Source organism: Colobus angolensis, unplaced genomic scaffold (assembly GCF_000951035.1).
Source record: "Colobus angolensis palliatus isolate OR3802 unplaced genomic scaffold, Cang.pa_1.0 Scaffold36, whole genome shotgun sequence".
Lineage (NCBI taxonomy): Eukaryota > Metazoa > Chordata > Mammalia > Primates > Cercopithecidae > Colobus > Colobus angolensis.
The window spans coordinates 6,266,584-6,287,309 of NW_012116932.1; the positions used below are offsets into that span (position 1 = coordinate 6,266,584).

The 20,726-nt window shown below is 45.0% G+C and overlaps 1 protein-coding gene across 1 annotated transcript in view; it reads right to left on the minus strand.

Moving 5' to 3' along the window:
* ITGA9 (integrin, alpha 9) overlaps nucleotides 1–20,726 on the minus strand; it is a 372,615-nt gene that overhangs the window by 306,516 nt on the left and 45,373 nt on the right. Inside the window, exons 6-11 of the mRNA XM_011953420.1 lie at nucleotides 18,589–18,674; nucleotides 16,029–16,097; nucleotides 11,220–11,357; nucleotides 7,136–7,241; nucleotides 5,420–5,514; nucleotides 384–474 (exon numbers count right to left, since the gene is read on the minus strand). Coding sequence (XP_011808810.1) covers nucleotides 384–474; nucleotides 5,420–5,514; nucleotides 7,136–7,241; nucleotides 11,220–11,357; nucleotides 16,029–16,097; nucleotides 18,589–18,674 — 585 coding nt within the window. The remainder of the gene's footprint in view (nucleotides 1–383; nucleotides 475–5,419; nucleotides 5,515–7,135; nucleotides 7,242–11,219; nucleotides 11,358–16,028; nucleotides 16,098–18,588; nucleotides 18,675–20,726) is intronic.

A 20,726-nucleotide genomic window follows, 5' to 3' on the forward strand; every position in this document is an offset into this window, starting at 1 on the left:
TGGGAGATGCTGCTCCTTTTCCCGCCCAGAGTAAGAAGCCTTTGAATGTGGTTAAATACAAAGGAAAACATGAGGTTTCACTATTTACCATTTTAGATGTGGCCAGTGCGATTTTTCGTCATTAGAATCACTGCCACAGAAACCACTATAAAAATCCACTCTCCTGGTGCTAAGCCCTTCAGAGTAGATCATTTTAAAACCCCAAAATAAATGTCAACATTATTTTCACCTTAAAAGTGAACACCAGGCAAAACACCCTATTCTATCATGTGAATTGCCGTAATTCTAAATGGATGTGATGATTGCTAACCAGACAGAAAATTATTCTACTTCATGCATTTATCTTCATTTATCTCACATGCCTTTAAAGAAAAACAGCTTACCAGGATAGCCATTTCCATCCATATCAATGCCTCCCGATATGGACTGACCAAACATCCGGAGCACTGGATTTATCTTCCGCCCAGACAGTTTCTGAAACAGATAATAGGGAAATGGAGTCACAGGAAAAGACCACTGTCACAAATAAGAACTGTGACTGCTTTATTCCAGCTTCCTTTGACACTCGGTCTTAAAGTTGTTGAAAGAAAAAAAAAAAAAAGTGATCCTAATGTGATCAGCAAATCTTTAGCAGACAGTTGAAGACCACACACTCCTTTATTATTACTTGCCTTGGCCAAATGTCATCATTTAATTTTCTTTCTAAGTTCTGTGCTAATGAAAAAAATCCACCTAGACTACCGTGATAATGTTTTGACATGCTGAAGTTCAAAATGGATACAGTTTAACTTCCATTCCTAATGGAGGTTCTGTTTGTTTTTACACAGGTGTAGCTGGCTGAAATTCTAAGAACATATTTAGCTTATATCTTTCTTCCCAAATATGTACTAAATATTTAACACTCTCCTCCTAAGAGGCACACATTACAGTCTTTCCCTAGACAGACAGGTAATTAACATGTCTAGCTGGAAAAGATGGCCATGTGGAAACTACCTCTCCGTCCAGCCAACCAGAAGATCTATAGATTCTGGAGCTTCATAGACAGGAGTGAACAGTTTTACCTAGTAAATCTAGAACTCCATGGTCCTGAACCTTCTTAAACTATAGGAAATCAAAACAACTCGGCTGAAGAAGATGCCCTCCCCTCTAGAAAACAGCCCCCTCAACCAACTGGAGTTCGCAACTTCACCATGGGACACGCTAGCATCTATGCTTACTTTATATGTTTTTAAAAGATGAAACTTTCTCTCTCTCTTTTTTTTTTAAGAGATAGAGTCTTGCTCTGTTGCCCAGGCTAGAATGCAATGGCACAATCATAGCCCACTGTGGCCTCAAACCCCTGGGTGTAAGTGATCCTCCCGCCTCAGCCTTCCAAGTAGCTGGGACTACAGGCATGCTCCAATATACCCAGCTGTTTTACTTTTTTGTCAGACGGGGTCTTGCCATGTTGCCCAAGCTGGTCTCAAACTCCAAGCCTCGAACAATGATCCTGCCTCAGCTTCCCAAGGAACTGAAATTACAGCCACTACTCCTGGCTGTGCCTACTTTTTATTCATCATTAAGTTCACCACACATCCACACAGGCAGCACTGATTCAGCAATATTTATTGTACAAACAGCCTTTGTCACACTGAAGCTGTGCATCAACATTCATGTGGCGCAGTTCCTCACAAAGATACTGAACTTCTTGAATCAAAAAAGTCCCATCTTCTGGGATCTGACCTACTCTTTCTGCGTTTATCTGCATGGTCCCCAGGGGAGGCTTACTTCCTGATGCCCTCACTGTGGAGGACAAGAGAAATGCTTTGTTTTCAAAGCACAACAGAACCAGGTTTACCAGCTATCTAGCGGCTCCCTTTGACTTTCTTTCCTTATCCTTCTCTTTCCTGAGTCATCCTGCAGAGAAGTCACGAAGGCAGGGAGGGGGTACTTTCCACAGGATCTACAGATGGAGGCACAAAGGATGCCCCCCGACCCCCAGCAGCTGATAACTGCAAATTACCCTCCTAGAAGTGATCAGAGAAGGCTGTTTGCCATCCTCAGTTAAGCCATCCAACAGGAAATGTGCAAGCACCAAAGTACAAATCAGAACACTGTAGGAAACACTGAAGAGAACCCTATATCCCACGTGGCTCTGTCTAAACAAACATGTATGTGTGTCTGTGCATTTCTTAAAAGCCACGTTTTGAAGCAGACCCTCTCAGCTCTGAGGTCCAAGAACTTTAGCAGCAGCCTGCCCCTGGATCTACATTTCTAAGGTATGCTGTGGCTGGGACGAGGGGGAGAGTGAAGGGGTGGTCCATCTGGGGGTGGTGATGCAGGCTTAAGTTATCCCACAGACATCTGCAGGCCATTATGCTATAAAGCCAAGAAGATAAGTCTGCCCAGTGCTAATAACCCTAAATGAAAACCAGGAGCCCTGGAAACCTCCGCTTGACCAGGTTTCTATGCAGTGTCCCTTCCAGCAAGAGAAGGATCACAGGAGCCGCCATATGCCCAGAGGGCTCTCGCATTGGGAAAGGCACACAAGGATCTTAAAATCAACACTCTCTGTGGTAAACTCAAGAGAGAGAGTTAAAGAGCAATGTGGAAGAAGTGTGGGCCCTGATCTCACAATTTACCCAGCAGAAATAATACCAATCTGGGCCAAAGCAAAGTGATTCCATTGCCCAGAGTTGTTTCTGATTCCTTCCTCTAGTTCACCCACACAATGCCTGCTCTGTCCAGGACCTGGGCCTGCAAGAATCTGCCATTAAAAGATTTTTTTTTTCCTTTTAAATCACTGCCCTTATCATACACACATTAGCAGCTTGGAAAAGTATAATCATAGTTGCTTCTTTCCTTTTTTTTCCTTAAAAGTCCCAAACCACTTCTCTTTGTCAAAGCAAAGGAGCCAGCCTGCTTGCTGACAAAGGCAGGCTGGTCCAGCTGCTATCCCTGCTTCCTACTAAAGTCACTCCATGCTAACCACAAGAGTTATACTGTGGTTCTCTGCAGGGATTCCACCCAGCAACCAAACAAAACACTGGAGGGCCCCGGAGGAGGGGAAGCCAGGGTCTCTCACAGGTTGCCTCACTGTGTGATTAGCTTCTGAGGTCCAGGAAAACAAGCTTCCCGGAGGATGCATGGAGAATGACCCTGACCGCTGCCCGAGCACGGGGCTCCTTGGGTGACTTTTAGCTTGTCACACTGGGAAGAGCATCAACGCCCCAGACTAGGGCAGCTCTTGTGACTCAGATGTGGCCCCCAAACTGTGCCTAAAGCTCTCTTCCTCCTGCCTTGTAGGCTGAATCACCAAAGTTTATTAATCCCCTGTTACGTATTTCTAATGAAAAGAGGATGGTCTGGATAGATAAATGCCCCTCAGAGAATGTACGCCTCATGGCAAAATAGTTTCCATACTCGTAAGTTTTCCTACTGAGTTTCTGAGTGTTCCTTTTTGCAATGTGGAGTTCAGGATGGTGGTTACAATACAAGTTTCAGGCATCAGACTGGCAAAGATTCTGTGGCCATACTGCCACTTACGCCCTTGGGCAAGTTAAATAACCTCCTTGGGGCGTAGTCACCTCATGGATAAATGGTGGATAGTAAACGGACCCATCTTATATGGCTGCTGTGAGGATTAAGGGTAAAGAAAGGGCAGAGTAGGCATCCAAAAAACAGCCCCTCCTCTTCCCAGTGCCTCCCAAAGCCCTGTCTCCTGCAGGTGAGGCACTGAGCTCAGCAGGAGGCCAGCAGACAGAGGATCTGAGGCACCAGTGACAACCAACCAACCCTCCACCCTTAACTAGTTTATCTCTATCTGCCACAGGACAATTATTCATGTAGAAGTTGTACTTGCATTTACATGCTGCCTTTTAAAATTAAAATACAAATATATACATATGAGTAGGAAGTAGTTAGCAAGGAAGTAGTTAGCATGTAATAAGTGTTCAATAAACAAATATTTGTTGACTGGAAATTTCTCATGTGTGTCCCCTTCTGTCTCTGACCCACTGGGAAAAGACCAGAGCTGGTGCCACTCCACATGCAGACATCCACAAATATCCTGACAATGCTTCTGCTGAGAGCATGACTTCCTTTTTTCCCATGGGCTGGGCTTGACACCATCAGCAAGATTGAACACCAAGCTGATAACGGCAAAAAACAGAACTCACCACTTCCATGTTCCCAAGTATAGGGCGCAAGGGCAGAGTCCTGACTGGCTCCTGGTTTTGAGGCCAGCTGGGATGACAGCCTGTGATCAGTTTCAGGCCCCACCACCACGGACCATTGTCCTTCTAGATTATATATTAAAACATATCCCTTTGCCTTAGCATAGATGGTTGACAAAGTAGTCACCAAAAAGAGAAAGCTTCCTTTCCTTTTTTTTTTTTCTTTCATTTCTTTTTTTTTTTTATTATTACACTTTAAGTTCTAGGGTGCAGGCTTGTTACATATGTATACATGTGCCATGTTGGTGTGCTGCACCCATTAACTTGTCATTTACATTAGGTATATCTCCTAATGCTATCCTTCCCTCCTACCCCCTCCCCACAATAGGACCCGGTGTGTGATGTTCCCATTCCTGTGTCCAAGTGATCTCATTGTTCAATTCCCACCTATAAGTGAGAACATGCAGTATTTGGTTTTCTGTTCTTGCGATAGTTTGCTGAGAATGATGGTCTCCAGCTGCATCCATGTCCCTGCAAAGGACACGAACTCATCCTTTTTCATGGCTGCATAGTATTCCATGGTGTATATGTGCCACATTTTCTTAATTTCTGTCACTGATGGACATTTGGGTTGATTCCAAGTCTTTGCTATTGTGAATAGTGCCGTAATAAACATATGTGTGCATGTGTCTTTATAGCAGCATGACTTATAATTCCTTTGGGTATATCCCCAGTAGTGGGATGGCTGGGTCAAACGGTATTTCTAGTTCTAGATCCTTGAGGAATCGCCACACTGTTTTCCACAATGGTTGAACTAGTTTACAATCCCACCAACAGTGTAAAAGTGTTCCTATTTCTCCACATCCTCTCCAGCACCTGTTGTTTCCTGATTTTTTAATGATTGCCATTCTGACTGGTGTGAGATGGTATCTCATTGTGGTTTTGATTTGCATTTCTCTGATGGCGAGTGATGATGAGCATTTTTTCTTAAATAAATGGCTCTAACTCTGAGTAAGAGTTGAAAATTATCTTCTTTAAGAAAAATGCACCCCTGAGTGTGAGCAAACTTGGGATTCTAAGAATTTTTTTTTTTTTTTAGTATTTAATAAGCAATATTAATTGTATCTTTCACAAAAGGGTAGGAAGGCCAAGGCAAGAAAAACGTTTTTCTTTGTACCTCCAGGGCATGGCGCATAACGAAGGTTCCAAACATGTTTGTTGAATGAATGTATGAATAGTTGCCATACCACTCTCACACCAATTACCATTGAGTACTGCGGGACTATCCCACTGGCATCACCATGATAGATATAGACCGCCCCTGCGAAGTCGTCCTCCTTGGGTGCACCAATGGCCACATCTGAGGGTAGAAAAACAGCTATGGGTTAAAAAGCCACATTAATAATATAAGTGCAGTTTCCCTAATTCTGGTTATCATGTCTGAGTCCCTGGATACCTGAAATTATTAGTTGTTGATGGTCAAGCATTAATTTAGGCACATGATCCCTTAGCAGAAAAAAAAAAAAAAACGGCCGGGTGTGGTGGCTCACGCCTATAATCCCAGCACTTTGGGAGGCCGAGGCAGGCAGGTCGTCTGAGGTCAAGAGTTCAAGACTAGCCTGGCCAACATGGTGAAACCCCATCTCTACTAAAAATATAAAAATTAGCTGGGCGTGGTGGTGCACGCCTGTAGTCTCAGCTACTCTGGCAGCTGAGGCAAGACAATTGCTTGAACCCGGGAGGCGGAGGTGGCAGTGAGCTGAGATTATGCCACTGGACTCTAGCCTGGGCAACAGAGTGAGATTCCATCTCAAAAAAAAAAAAAAAAACAGTACAGTGAAAACTATAGAAGCTGACCGAGAAGAGTTTAGTTCCAAAAAAGTTTCTACCTTATGCTCATAAGAAAAACCACTGACCCATCCAAAAAAAGAAATGCAAATATAAACTACCTGCCCTAATTTCCATCAGGGAGAATTCCATAGACAATGGCTATTGCATAACTGAGAAAGTCTGAGGTCCTGGATAAAGGACTATTCCTTATTATTATTTGATAATAAATTCATTCCTGGATAAAGGAAATGTACAGAGGGCATTCACTTCACAGACAAAAAACAACATTACTCTCACAAACTGGCAACTCCTAGAACAAAGCCTAGATCTTTCTAACTTTATTTCCTTGCTTCTAACAAAGTCATGTGTCTGCAGAAGTGAGGCCAAGCGGGAGGAAAATGAAGCCCTCTGTAGCCAGTGGTAGGAGGATCAAAGACGTCTGGATGGCTGGCCTGGGCAAGGGTTGCCCCACCTCCACCACCATATACCCTGGTGACATGGCTGCTCCGCCTCCCGATGTCCTTATGCTGTGTATGCAGGGAGGCGAAGAGGCTCAAACAAGCCAGAGAGAGAGGCCAAGAGGCTGTGAGGAATACTGCTGTCCAAACATACCTAAACATTAGGTACATATGCCCCCATGCCTCCCAAGAGACACACACACACACACGTGCACTCTCAAAAGGCAACCCAGCTGCTGCTATAATCAGGCAGAAGATGTCTAGGTTTCTAATTCTCTCCTCACTCATTCCCCATCAACATGGTAGAGCATCATGGAGCATCAAAGGCTCAGAAACAAGGAGAGTTGATGTGATGGCAGGATGAAGCTGTTCAAACTTCTCTGCCATAAGAAGTCCCAAATGAACCAGCCCCAAGGTTTGCTTCCACTGCAAACAAAGAACACTGAGCTGGTGAGAAGGGGTTATGCAGAGACAAAACTCCAGTGGGCTGGAAGCTTGGCCCTGCGTGTCTACACAGAGAGCACCTCTAAATGTGTCCTCTCTCCCTACAGCACATGGATGGGCCTTTGGAGTGGGCCAGTAGACCCAGGAGCATGCCACTAGAGATGGACAGTCAGCGGGCAGGCTGACCCTCTGAAGCAGAGCAGCGTGCTGCACCTGGTGGGGCTCCGCGCACCAGGAACACTCACTCACCTGGGAACCCATCGTCATCCAGATCACCTAGGCTGGCAATGCTTTCTCCAAAGTGCGCATTGTAGGCACCATCCCCGGTCAGAGCCAGCTGCTCCTCGAGGGCTCCCTGGGAAACAGGATGGAGGAGAAAATGGAAAACAAAACAAAAACAAACAGAACAAACAATAAAAATCAATAAAAAACCAGAGCGTGAATGCTGCCCTGCTAGAGCACACTCATCGACAGGAAACACCTGGGCAGAATTACAGGAACCCAAATTTCTTTCTCCTGCTGGCAAAATGAGTCCCTTTTACCTGCTTAGCAGGATGGTCTTCCATAGCCTGAGACGCATTTTTGAGGGAAGGAGAATGTCACGGTAGCCAATGACTATACTCCCTCTTGTCCTAATGCTCTACACACAAGCAAACCTCCCTACCCACCTGTCCCCCCTGTGCTCTCCGCATCCTTAAGGTATAGCAATTTTTCCCCAATGTTGTTTTAAAAGTGTATACATTTTCCTATTTTTTCTTTCCTGTGTCTTTTGGTACAAGTTTATAAAGCTGTTTTGCAAAGTGCATGTATGAGTTATCTTGATAGAGGGAGTCATGGTTCAGAAAATCCAAGCACCCAGTTGTTCTCGGCCAGGGTGTGGCTGTGGTGGCAGACGTCACTGTGCCTGTTATTCATGCATGGCTCAGGTATGAATTTCCTGAGAAAATACTAACCAACGGGGGCAGGGGTCAATGGTGTACAAAGGCAGGAAAAGTCATCTGACTTTGGGGGAAAAAGTCATACCCACTCTCACCCCAAATCACTGACACGTGAATACCAGAGTGATACAACGCAATCTGATGTCTTGAGGCATGAGAAGATTTATGCATTCCCCAGTGCAGGGGCAGTCTGGGCCCACTATATCCCACAGGCCATCCTGTGAGTGTCTGGCTTTTACCATGACCAAGTCTTCTTTCTCACTATCAACACAATTTACAACTTGAAAACAGTCAAAGGCCGGGCGCGGTGGCTCAAGCCTGTAATCCCAGCACTTTGGGAGGCCGAGACGGGCGGATCACAAGGTCAGGAGATCGAGACCACCCTAGCTAACACGGTGAAACCCCGTCTCTACTAAAAATACAAAAACTAGCCGGGCAAGGTGGCGGGCGCCTGTAGTCCCAGCTACTCGGGAGGCTGAGGCAGGAGAATGGCGTAAACCCGGGAGGCGGAGCTTGCAGTGAGCTGAGATCTGGCCACTGCACTCCAGTCCAGGCGACAGAGCGAGACTCTACCTCAAAAAAAAAAAAAAAAAAAAAAAAAAAACAGTCAAGGTGAGATGATTTCTTGGGTGAATGAAACCTCCACCCCAAAACACAAATATGCATTAACTTCTTTCTTTCAGTGTCGTGGGGAAGAGGAGAGGAACACCAGCAACTGATTCCTTCTATGTACCAGGCACTGTACAGACAGCTCCTCATTCAAATCACACAATGACTCGATAAGGAAAATCTTATGATGCCTCTCACTTCACAGATGAGGAAACTGGGCCACCAATTTCAAGCCATTTGTCCACATCACACAGGCTAGCACATGGCAAAACCAAGATTCAAACTCAGGTCCACCTTGCTCCAAAGTCAGCATTTTTTCCACTCCTCCACACTGCCTTCTGATCTTTATTCAAATGGCTACGTTCAACAGAAATGAGAATACTCTGGTACTTAGAATAACCACACAACATCAAGAAACACTGGTTGGCAGGAGAGGGTGTAAGCGCATCATGCCCAGTGGAGGCCTGGGGCAGTTCTTGTGCTTCAAGAGTCCACCCCCTGATTTAGACACACAGTCTGGCTGTTGGACCTGACTCCTACACAAATGTGTCAGTCTCCTGCAAATATAATGGCAGACACCACTGAATCCTGCAAATATAATGGCAGACACCACTGAATGCCCACGGCACTCATCTATTTAATGTCCCCCTGATTTCTCCCTGCACCCTGCCCTGACCTCCTAGAATGTCAGTGGGGATGCAGGTGCCAAGGGTTCCTGCAACAGGTGCCAATAAGCACCTTCCCTCGCAGGTATTTTATTTTTTTTAGACACAGAGTCTTGCTTTCTAGCCCAGGCTGGAGTGCAGTGGTGCAATCATAGCTCACTACCACCTCAAACTCCGATGCTCAAGGGATCCTCTCGCCTCAGCCTTCTGAATAGCAAGGATTACAGGCAACCACCACTACACCTTGCTTGTTGGCAGTGGTGACTGATTGACTGATTAACTGATTGACAAGGTCTCACTCTGTCACCCAGGCTGGAGTACAGTGGCTCACTGAAGCCTCCACCTCCTGGGCTCAAACAATCCTCCCACCTCAGCCTCAGCTGGGACCACAGGCAAGCACCACCACACCTGGCTAATTTTTTGTGTGTTTTTAGTAGAGACATGGTTTCACCATGTTGACCAGGCTGGTCTTGAACTCCTGGCCTCAAGTGATCCTTCCGCCTTGGCCTCCCGAAGCCTCCCTGGTTTTAGATCTGCCTTCCTGAAAAGCCTGAAAACCTCAGAGGCAACATAAGGCTCTAACAGTCCCTGGCTCTCCTTTCACTGTTTCCTTCCTTTCTGGCATCTGCTCACTTAGTTATAGCTAAACCTCTGCCCTCTCCCAACTGGGATACCTAGCATCTCAGTCACTGCTTAACAGTATACTTTGACTGATTTTTTTTAAATATGAGATTATATTCTTACTATTTGGATAAAGATAAAACTAAACATCTACCCAGAGAGCTGTTACTCATATTCTCTATGTATTTGGCATATTTCTGAGGACTGGTTATACATGCAGTTTTCATCCCATTTTCCACTGATTATCTCATAAGCATTTTCTCATGTTAGATAAAAGGTAGGCGGCACCAGAATGTTTTCACTGAACCACCTCACTCTTGTTGAATACTTGCACTTGAATACTGGTACTTCCAGATCCTGAAAAGACTGCTTTCTCACTGGTCTCCTGCCTCCACGATGCACTGCTGTCCCCCAACCCAGCCCCCACTCACCCACCCTCCATTAGCTACAGAGGGCCAGAGGCACCTTTCTGTCCATGTCACGTCCCTTTCGTGGTTCTGCAGAATAGGGGACATCAAGATTATTGGTCGGGCGTGGTGGCTCACATTTGTAATCCTAGGGAGGCCAAGGAGAGCAGATCACTTGAGATCAGGAATTTGAGACCAGCTGGGCCAACATGGTGAAACCCCATCTCTACTAAAAACACACAGAAAAGTAGCCGGGTGTGGCGGCAAGCACCTGTAATCCCAGTTACTTGGGAGGCTGAGGCAGGAAAAGAGCTTGAACCCAGGAGGCAGAGGTTGCAGTAAGCCGAGACTGCGTCACTGCACTCCAGCCTGGGTGATGGCGTGAGACTCTGTCTCAAAAAACAAAAACAAAAACAAAAAAGAAAACAAGATTATGGCTCCCATGCAGTCCCTCGACCCCCCATGCCGAAGTGAGTGGTGACACCACCTCACACCCCAACCCACTTGCCCAGCTTTGCACTGGGAGCTCTGCTCCAGCCCACCCTGTCTGTCTGCTAACTCCTACTCCTTCTTCAAGATTCCCCAGCCATTGTGTCCTCCTCTGCTTCCCTGGGAAGATGTGCATATGCTCCCAGAGAGGTGGCATAACCTTGAGACACAAAGCATGCCAGCTCTGAAGCCAGCTTGCCTAGGTTCAAATCCCAGCCCCACTTCTTAGCTGTGTGGTTTTCGACACATTATCTAACCTCTCTGGGCCTCAGTTTTTTCACCTTAAAAATGGGCACCCTTGATATCATGTGCACATTGCATTGAAATCTCTCACAGAAAGCAGGAAGAAGAGTCCCTGGTACATAGTAAGCACTCAAAAGACAATTAAGATTCCTCCTTGGCCCCTGGGTGTATGCAGTTGTAACATTGTATATAACTTTCCATTAATGGACCATTGAGCTTATTCAAGACAGAAATCACATATTTTCATCTCCTCTGGGTAACACGACCCCCAGTGCCCACCTAGAGGGGTGCTCAGCCACTACTGGTTGGACAAATGTCCCTACCCCACACCCATCCACATGTTGTCCAGTATTGTACTCACATTTCCTCTGTTGATGTAGACAGTGACCTGTCCCTCGTCCCTGATCTCAGAAAACATGGGGGCCCCCACCAGCAGGTCAGAGAGGCCGTCCCCATTCAGGTCAACTGCGCACAAGGAGGAGCCGAAGTAAGAGCCCATCTGCAACCAAGTTGAGTTGCAACAAAGCATTCAGTGTCTGCTCTCACACAAGGATGCCCTCGCTTTCCTCCACCCCATTGGCTTTAGAAACATCCCTCAGAGGCTGGATGGCTATGCTGCCCCCTAAACCAGAATGCCTAGCAAAGAGTGGAATACCCAACTTGCAGCAGCAAGGCAGGGCCCCAGTCAGTGTGACCCAAAGTCCCCCATTCCTGGAGTCCTATCAAGGGGAAGATAAATAGATTGATGCCCAGAGAATGAGGTGCTGTTTTTAAAAATGCAAGCCGAGGATTCAAAGTTATGTCACAACCATAACAAAAATGCCCCTTATATCAGACATTTGACAAGGCCAAGCAAGTAGGAATATGAAATCTCGCAACACAAGAAAGGCATGAAAATAAATGTTACATGGGGAAATAGGTTATTTTCTCCCGGTCCTATGCATAGCTAAAGGTTGGTTAGGAAGGCATGAGCTGAAGTGACAGAAAAAGGTACAACTTTTAAGACTGTTTGACTGATGAGGGAACAGAGCAAGATAATATTGACTTTTAATTATAGCTTAATTAGGAGTTTCAAACCCATATACAAACAGGATCCAGGCAGGTGATATAACAGGCATAAGAAAAAAAATTAATGTGGCAAGTGACACTTGTCTTCCATGTCAACATAACAATAGTGACTGGTGGAGACTGTGGCAAACTGAAGCCCACAAGCCTGGCTAAAGCAGCAGCTTCTACCCAGGTGCAGCTAACTGCCACCAAGAGGAAGGCTGACCCAGAGAGGAGCAACCTTTGCATTTTCCAAAATAAGCCAAAAATTTAAAGCTTTATTTAAAGTGCCAGTGTTTTAAATGCTCACAACTTCTTCATGAGTAAAAACAATAAACAAATGCTGTGCAAGCCAAACAAAATATATGTAGGCTGTATTCTTTCCAAAGGCTGTCAGTTTGCAACTTCTACTTAAAAAAAAGAAGAAAAAAAAAAGAAGGAGGAGGAGGCCAGGCATGGTGACTCACCCCTGTACTCCCAGCACTTTGGGAGGCACGTGGATCACAAGGTCAGGAGTTCGAGACCAGCCCAGCCAACATGGTGAAACCCCGTCTCTACTAAAAACACAAAAATTAGCTGGGCATGGTGGCAGGCACCTGTAATCCCAGCTACAAGGGAGGTTGAGGCAGAAGAATCGCTTAAACCTGGGAGGCGGAGGTTGCAGTGAGCCAAGATCGCACCACTGCACTTTAGCCTAGGTGACAGAGCAAAGACTGTCTCAAAAAAAAAAAAAAGAAAAAAGAAAGAAAGAAAGAAAAAGAAAAAGCATTATTCTTTTAAAATAAACGTTTTCTAATAACAGGCCCCTGGCTTGATGGACATGAACAAGTCTTTTCTTTTACTGTTGGAGTTTGTTGGCAGCTGACCCAGGGAGTTTGAGGGAAAGAGGTAAAGGACACTCCGATCTATTTCCTGCAGCTAACAGGATCACAGGAGGGCTTTGTAGTGGCCGCTCAGATATCCTTCCCCAGTGATATGCCAAGGCCATCTCCCTCCCCTCCGACTACCCATTCTCAAAGGAGAAAGGAACAGGAAAGGGTTGAAATCACAGAGGGTGAGGAGGCAAGAAATCGAGTTACCAGTCACTATTTCAGTGGCCTTGCCAATCTCCCCATCCGAACTTTGGTAAAAGAAATCAGTAAGACACAGGCAAAGACCCAAAGAGCCAAGCTGCTGGCTGCACTCACTGGCTGAGCCCCAGGGGAACTGTTTGTTTCATTCCAAAGGACTATTTAATTTGGCATCTTCATCAATGTTAAATTAGAAATCTCTGTATGTGAAGTTTCCTACCTAAATTTTGAAATACAAATGCTTCACATACTCCGTTAATTCAATAAAACTTCAATATGGCAATGACACGCTTTGGCGTTAGCATCCAATGATCAGAGTCCCCATCAGCCTGGAAATGTGGAGATGTGTGTCTGTATTAACATCTGAACTGCACACATGTTGGTGATTTCTTATATGTACTATTTGGAGAAAGTCAACCAATAAAGACAAAAATCAGCTTTTTTTGTTTTGGTGGGTTTTTTTTTTTCTTTGTTTTTTCTTATGGGAAGCCAGGATGCAGGACTATCTGACCAAATTCTAGCCAAACGGAAGCAGAAGTGAACCAGTGGTTTGCTGAGTTAGAACTCTCCTGTCTATGTGGCTCTGGACATAGGGATAAAGCTAAAGGCATCCTTTGAAAGCCTGGGGTCATGTCCTTTTGTAGGAGGTAACAGAGAAGTCAGAAAGACATGAATGTCTCATTTCTTCTGGCAAGAAGCAGAATATGTTGTATAAAGAAAGGTCATGGCCTATTTCAAAAGCAGAACGATGATGACAGGATAAAGCTACTTGGAGATACTAGTAGAAGGAAGTGAAGGCAAGAGGGCTGTGAGTGAGTGGCAGAAAGAAGGGGTGCCTATGGAATGGTGCAAAGGTTAGAGCCTAAAGAGCCCTAAAGAAAGAAAAAGTCAAATAGCTACGAAGCCAGGAAGTTGAATACCTGGGCCCTTCTGTCCCTTCTCAGGGAACCTGATGTATCTCGGTATGATAAGGACATCCAAGCAGACATTCAAGCTTGAACCTGTCCTGGAACTCAATGGCAGAAGTCTTCAGGAAGTTTGGACAAGTGGGTTCCCAGAGGTTAATCTCATCCTCCTTGCACCATCCACTCTCAGATCTACCCCCCAAAACCTGATCAACTTCAGCATAGGTTGTCATCCAAACCAAGGGGTTTTCAAGGAGGAGAGAGGGCACAATTACAGACTGTTAATTACTTGAGGGTAATAGGCATTAACTGGGCCTCCCCAGGGCACAGACAACAAGGAGTAGGGCAGGGAAGGAAGAGCAGTTTGAGGGTCACAGCTACAGTTGAACAGATACTCAGAAAATAGGGTGATGGGCACGTTTAAGTTCCACAATTCATTTTAAATAATCCTTGGCCAGGTGCGGCGGCTCATGCCTATAATCCCAGCACTCTGAGAGGCCAAGGTGGGTGGATCCCTTGAGCCCAGGAGTCTGAGACCAGCCTGGGCAACATGGTGAAACCCCATCCCTATAAAAAAAAAATTTGCTGGGCATGGTGGCGCATGTCTGTGGTCCGAACTACTTGGAAGGCTGAGGTAGGAGAATGGCTTGAGTCCGGGAGGCAGAGGTTACAGTGAACCAAGATCACGCCATAGTGAGACTCGGTCTCAAAAAAAAAAGGAATCCTTTACCTCTAGGCTTTCAAACCCAGGTACATTTGAAGGGAAGAGGGAGATTGTTTCCGTGCTAGATACATTCACCCATTTCTTATCTTCTGCAGAAGATCTAAAATGTTAGCCTTAGTTCCACGCACACCCCACTTGCTCTTTAGGACTCTCTTCTGTAAATCACAAATAGCACGGAGTTATTTGTTTTCTAACTTTAGGGGTGCTTGGAAAACCTTTTTGCAGAATGGCTCACAGTCATTTTCCAATGCTGTTGCTTTGGGGTTTTGGAAATGTTAAAATAACACAAGCCAGCAGAGTTCTCAGGGGAAGGCAGAGCCATTCTGAGGAAAAATGCAAAACCAAGTTTGGTGATGCATTTTTCATTCAAAAGATAATGACAATTATATACTAAGCATACCTATTTGGATTGTTAAAATTGCAAAAAGGTCTACTTGAATGGGATTTTTGGAACTCGGAATATGATTCACCATCAGAACAACATGGAAGGATCCCAGCTGGCAAACAGCAGTTCTAACTCAGCAGGAACAGAATTGAGGAGGCACGTGGCCTCCTCCCATGTCTCAGACATCCTATGCTTCTTCCCAGATCCCACTAAGGCCTCTACCAAGACCAGCCTCCAAATTACCCCCACAGCTCCCAGCCTACACTTGTGTCCCTTAGAGTAGTCAAGCTCAGCCAAACAGTCCTGCTGATCTAAGCCACACAAGGACTGCATGACTGATAAGCTCATGAAAACTGTTGCTTATTAATAGCAGGACTCTCTAATTGGCTTAATTTTAGATGACAGGACAGTATAATGGAAACTTTCAGAAAGCAGAGAGAGGATTAGGGACAGGGTGGGGAGGACCCAGGCAGAGTAATCTCACCCAGGACTAACTTTAGGGCAGCACCCTGAGCTATTTCTGCTTCAAGTTTCTAAGAGGAATCAGGCAACCTGTGTTTGGATTTTCTCTGTGTGGCAACAGTCATCTTGGCAATGACAGTTGAGGGCTGAGGATTCAGGAAGCGGGTAATGTTGGGCTGGTGAGACAGGCTCAGTGAGAAGCACTTCTTGCTACCTGTACTCAGAAAGATCTGCTCTCTCTGGAAGTGGAGATGTGTTGAGAAAGGACAGAGGCAGAGAGACAGGGCATGCAGTTGATGACAGTCTGAACTATGGACAATCTCTTAAAACTCTGTGCTGTAACTTGGCCACATATAACTCATCTTGCTACAGAATGTCTCCTAAAGCGAGTATGAATCCCATGAATGTACAGGTTACATGCACCGCTGAGAAGGTAAAGACACCAACAAGTAGATAGCACTGCCATATAAGCATAGGGCACAGGTAGGGCCTTCAAACCAATTTTCTAAAAAGTACTGACTCCCACATGATCACATCTCTCAAATAAAAAAATAGTCACTTATACCAAGAACCTCACCTTTTTACCTGATGCTTGAAAGATCTTAATTAAGGTGCCTGATCTTCGGTCAGCTCTGAAAATATAAACCTATGGAATGAAAAAAAAAAAAATCCAGTTAGGATGAAATCAATGATCAAAGATATTTATCAGCATCCTCCTGGGAGTCCTATTTAAAAGCTTAAGGGCCAAGTGCACAGCAGATGTGCTTATGCTAGCTGATGATCATGAAGAAGTCAGCTGTCATTTTACTAACACTGCAAATAAAAGGGTCCTTCAACCCTGAGGCAGATATCACCTCCACTGCTCCTGAACCACATTGCTTATAAAAGCCACACACAATAAGACCCAAGGAGCTTCCAAATTACAAGTAAACAATTCAACTCTGAGAAAAAGCTAGTATTTTGTTTCTTGAAATACTTCCTTTATTCCTTTTTTTAAAATTAATTGGTGGTATGGATTGGACTTTATTCCCAATAGGACTTTAACAGGCATTACAACAGAAGACAAAGGGATGGATGGAGGTGAATACTGTAGACAAAGCAGTTTCCCAAAGTGATTTCACATAATATTAGAGTTATGTGATCTGCCTAGGTAAATACGAGCTTCGTTTGGGAAATGTGGAGTTAAACATCAAGTAAATTCCTTGACTGTGGAACTTTTTAGAGCCTTTAGCATGTTCATGTGAACTATGTGTCTCCACTGCAAAGATGATCACTGACATTTAACTTCCTAAATGTACTTGACTATGGAAGTTCTTTTTTTCGGATTACAACTTGTGGGAAGAGTGTCTCATGAGAACCAGTGTAAGTAACCTTCCCATGAGATAAGGAACTGCCTTCTTAGTGTGAGTGCTTTTGTGCCCTGACACTAGAATATCCAGCAAAATTCTGAAGGCCAGAGGTCTATTCTGGGGTCCTTGGGAATCAAGTCTGCACTAGCCCCAATCCCTGGGAATGTGGAATTGTTGGCAACTTTGTCACTATGACCAGTTTCCCCCATGCCTCTCAGGTGGTCTAACTGAAAGAGAAGTATTTTTATGTCCTTTATTAACTGGGTCCAGGATTCCCGCTGTCTGGCTCTATCAATTATAAGTACCATTCTCATCTTTCTAACTTTATCCCCTGCACCCCCCAGATAGCCAATGAGAAGGGTTTGCAGGGGGGTTGTCTTAAGACTTGACAGGGACTATGAAGTTCATCACAGTCATCTGAAGGGAAAACTACAAAACCAGAAGGTGTTTTCCGCAACTAGGGAGAAAAGAAAGCTGCTATCATTAGCATAGAGGCACCCGCATTACTGTGAACTAGAGGTAGGCATTTTTACCATTTCTACAGAGCTGCCCGGTAGCCTGCAGCCCCTCCCCAAGAAGACAACATCAATGCGAACAGCTCTCAGTGCTTCTTTCTCTACTATTTAGAGAAATTCATGCAACTCAGAAAGAACCACCTCCTTCTTGAGGTGATCGAAGGTCACCTGCTTGATCCCCCCTCCCTGCTGGCTCAGGGCCCTGGTTTATCTGGTTGCAGTTTCAGAGAACCTCTCTCCACAGCAACAATGTTAGGGAGGAGGGAAGCACATGCTCCAGAAAAGTAAGCAGCAGCTCCTAACCTCTGCCCAGGAGGATCCACAGAAATTACCCTTAGTCAAGCCTAGTCAACTGGAAAGTTCGTCAGCTCCCGACCATCCTGACCTCCTGGCTGAAGGCTCCAATTACCAGTGGTCTCAGCTCATCTGGGCCAATCCAGAATTCAGATCTCACTTCTCCAAGCTCTGGGAGATACGACCAGACTCTATCACAGGTCTACCCCTAGAGGCTCAGATCCAAAGTTCATTCCTCTGTTCACCCAGTCTTTCCCATCAGGCAACCTATGGAGCTTCTTAAAAATGCGGGTTCCTGATCCATCTGTACCCACTCAATCTGGATTTCCTGTACCTTCATGATAAAGAACCAATGAGCATAGTTCACAATTCGGTCCCTCAGAGGTCATTTTTCCCAAAGGAATTCAGACAGCCCTAGATCCAGGGGGTGGGTCTTTTGGCAGATACTGTAGTTTAGCGAAAGCCAGACCCACACATTTCCAGTCCAGCCTTTGGGCTGAACCAGTCTTGGGAACCCAATGTTCCTTCTAAAACACTGGGGGAAAAAATATGAGAATAATTTGGGGCATGAATAAAGCCTCAAAGGTATCTGGGACTAGACCTAGCTCCATTAAATCAAAGCCAAACTTGGGAAGGGTTTGGGATCTGAAGTTGGACAGCACTAAATGCCATTCTTTTGAAGGACACCATAAGGCCAGCGCTCAGTCTTATAAATTACACGCACACACACCGTCAGCTGTGAAAAACGTCAGATGAAAGTGTGCAGGAAACGGAGAGTGTGAGTAGTACTCACACTCTAACTGAGCTTTCAAGGGAAACTTTCCAATGGAGTGGGGCAGTCAGAGAATTCCTCATCACCTGCCCACCAGCCACCCAGTAGAATGTTCAGGTCAATGTCAGCTGGCAAACCTCTGCACCAGGGACAGCATGCTCCCCTCTTCTGTCTGACCCCAGCTATTCCACAGACATTTCTCCTCACCTTGCCGATGCCTTTGTCCTGTGGGGCACCTCCTACCACATCAGTGGTGGACGCGTGAGAGAAGTGGCCAGCAGTCACTGCGTAGCCTGAACAGGATGGGCGGAAACCAAGCACAGGGTTGAAAAAGAAGGGAAGGGAAAAAAAAAACATCAATCAGAGGAAAATGTTTCTCAAGCAGGCCCCCTACTCTTGGAACATAAACTACCAGGAAAAAAATGGCAGCTGTCAGCCTTCTCACAATTAAATGGCTTTCATCTCACAAAAAGTCATGTTCATAAGGACATCAGGGCAGGAAAGAGGGCTTTCTGAGTGTCTTCTTTGGGACAAGTACTGTATTAAATACTATATATCTGTTTTCTTCCTTTCAAGGCATAGTTTTCATACAGTAAGTTCACATATCTGACGTGTAAAACTCAATGAATGCACACATGAGTGTAGCCATGCAACCACCACCCAGATCAAGGAAGTGACTATAACTACAGAACCATAACCCCAGAGGGTTCCTTCATGCCCCTTCCCAGTCAGTATGCCCCACACAGGTAGCCACTATTCTGACTTCTATCACCATATATTAGGTTTGCCTTTTCTTGAACTTCACACAACATAACATCTGTGACATTCTTCCACATCGTTGAGTACAGCAGTGGTTTGTTTCTTTTTATTGTTGAGTAATATCCCGTTATATAAATATGTCATATGTTTATTCTGTTGCTGGGCATTTAGGTTGTTTCCAGGTTCGGGTTATTATGAACAAAGTTTCTACCAACATTTTTATGCATGTCTTTAGGTATCTCTTTCAGTCTAACAGCTTTATGAAGAAGGCATGACTGCTTCTTCCATTTTACAGATACAGAATTAGAAACACCTGTTAAACCACATGCCAAAGATCACACAGCAAGACTCAAATCCAATCTGTGTCTGCAAAGCCCTTGCTGTTGACCACACTCCCTTCTACAAGAAGGCAAAAGAAGCTGTCAGTGGGTGGGTGAGTAGATGCATGGTTGGGTAGATGCATGGGTGGATGGGTGGGAGGGTGGTCAGTGAAAAAATACGGATGCAAAAGGAACCTAGAAACAAAGGAAAAGATTGCCTAAGCTCAGCTTCAATGTCTCCTGCTTTCTGAGAGCCTGGCTAGCAGGCTGAAAGCTCTCCTCCGGCCAGCATAAATCCTGTACAGGCTGGCATATAATCCCCAAACTTGTCATCACCCTCTAACCCTAATGTGATTGTAAGTTGTTTGAGTTTTGCGATGACATCATATCATGATCAATTCTTCCTCACCATGTGCCTGATTTCTCTGACTGGAGATTGATAGTACCTAAGAGTATTCTGAGTGAGATCAAAGCCCGAACTGATCCTTGATAATCCCTACAGCGATAAGAGCCTCTAATGTGTATACAAGGAGAAACCACAGGCCCTAAGCTTCAAAGGAGCTGTCTTAGACCCCAAACCCATCATCCAAACTGGATTTTCTTCTGCCCTCTCTTCATTCCCTGATTCAATAAATATGTGTTGAGTTCCTACCATACACAAGGCAGTATACTATACCAAGTCTGGGAAATGTGAGACAATCTCACATTTTGTGCTCCCAGCCCAGTGAGAGGTACCGTACCTCAGGTGCTCTCTCAGATGCACCCACAGGGAAGGCAGCTCAGCATTTAGACTCTGCACTCAGAAACCACAGGTTCATACCCCAATTTTGCTACTTAGGAGCCATGTGACCTTGGTAAGATGTATAACTTCTTTGCTCTTCAGTTTCTTTATCTATAAAATGTAGATAAAAATAGCTACTTCATAAGGTTGTTTCAGAAATTAAAAGAAACAATATGCAGAGCCTGGCATAGGGTAAATGCTTAATAAACAACAGTATTAGGCAGCTGAGTGCCTACGGGAGCAAACACCTCAAAGTAGAAGGATTGTTGGGTCTATACTACCCAGCAAAAGACTTGTAGTTAGAAGGGAAAAGGCAAGTCAACAACTCCCTAATCTCATTTAACAAGAAGTTCCCAGTGATGCTATGCAAAAAGGGAATCAGGGCCTTTCCCTGTAAGTTACGTGTCATGAGCGTGAAAGAGCACTGTGTGTCATCAATAGGCCTTCCTAAATTTAGCTTCATTTTCAATCCAGAATTATAGCAT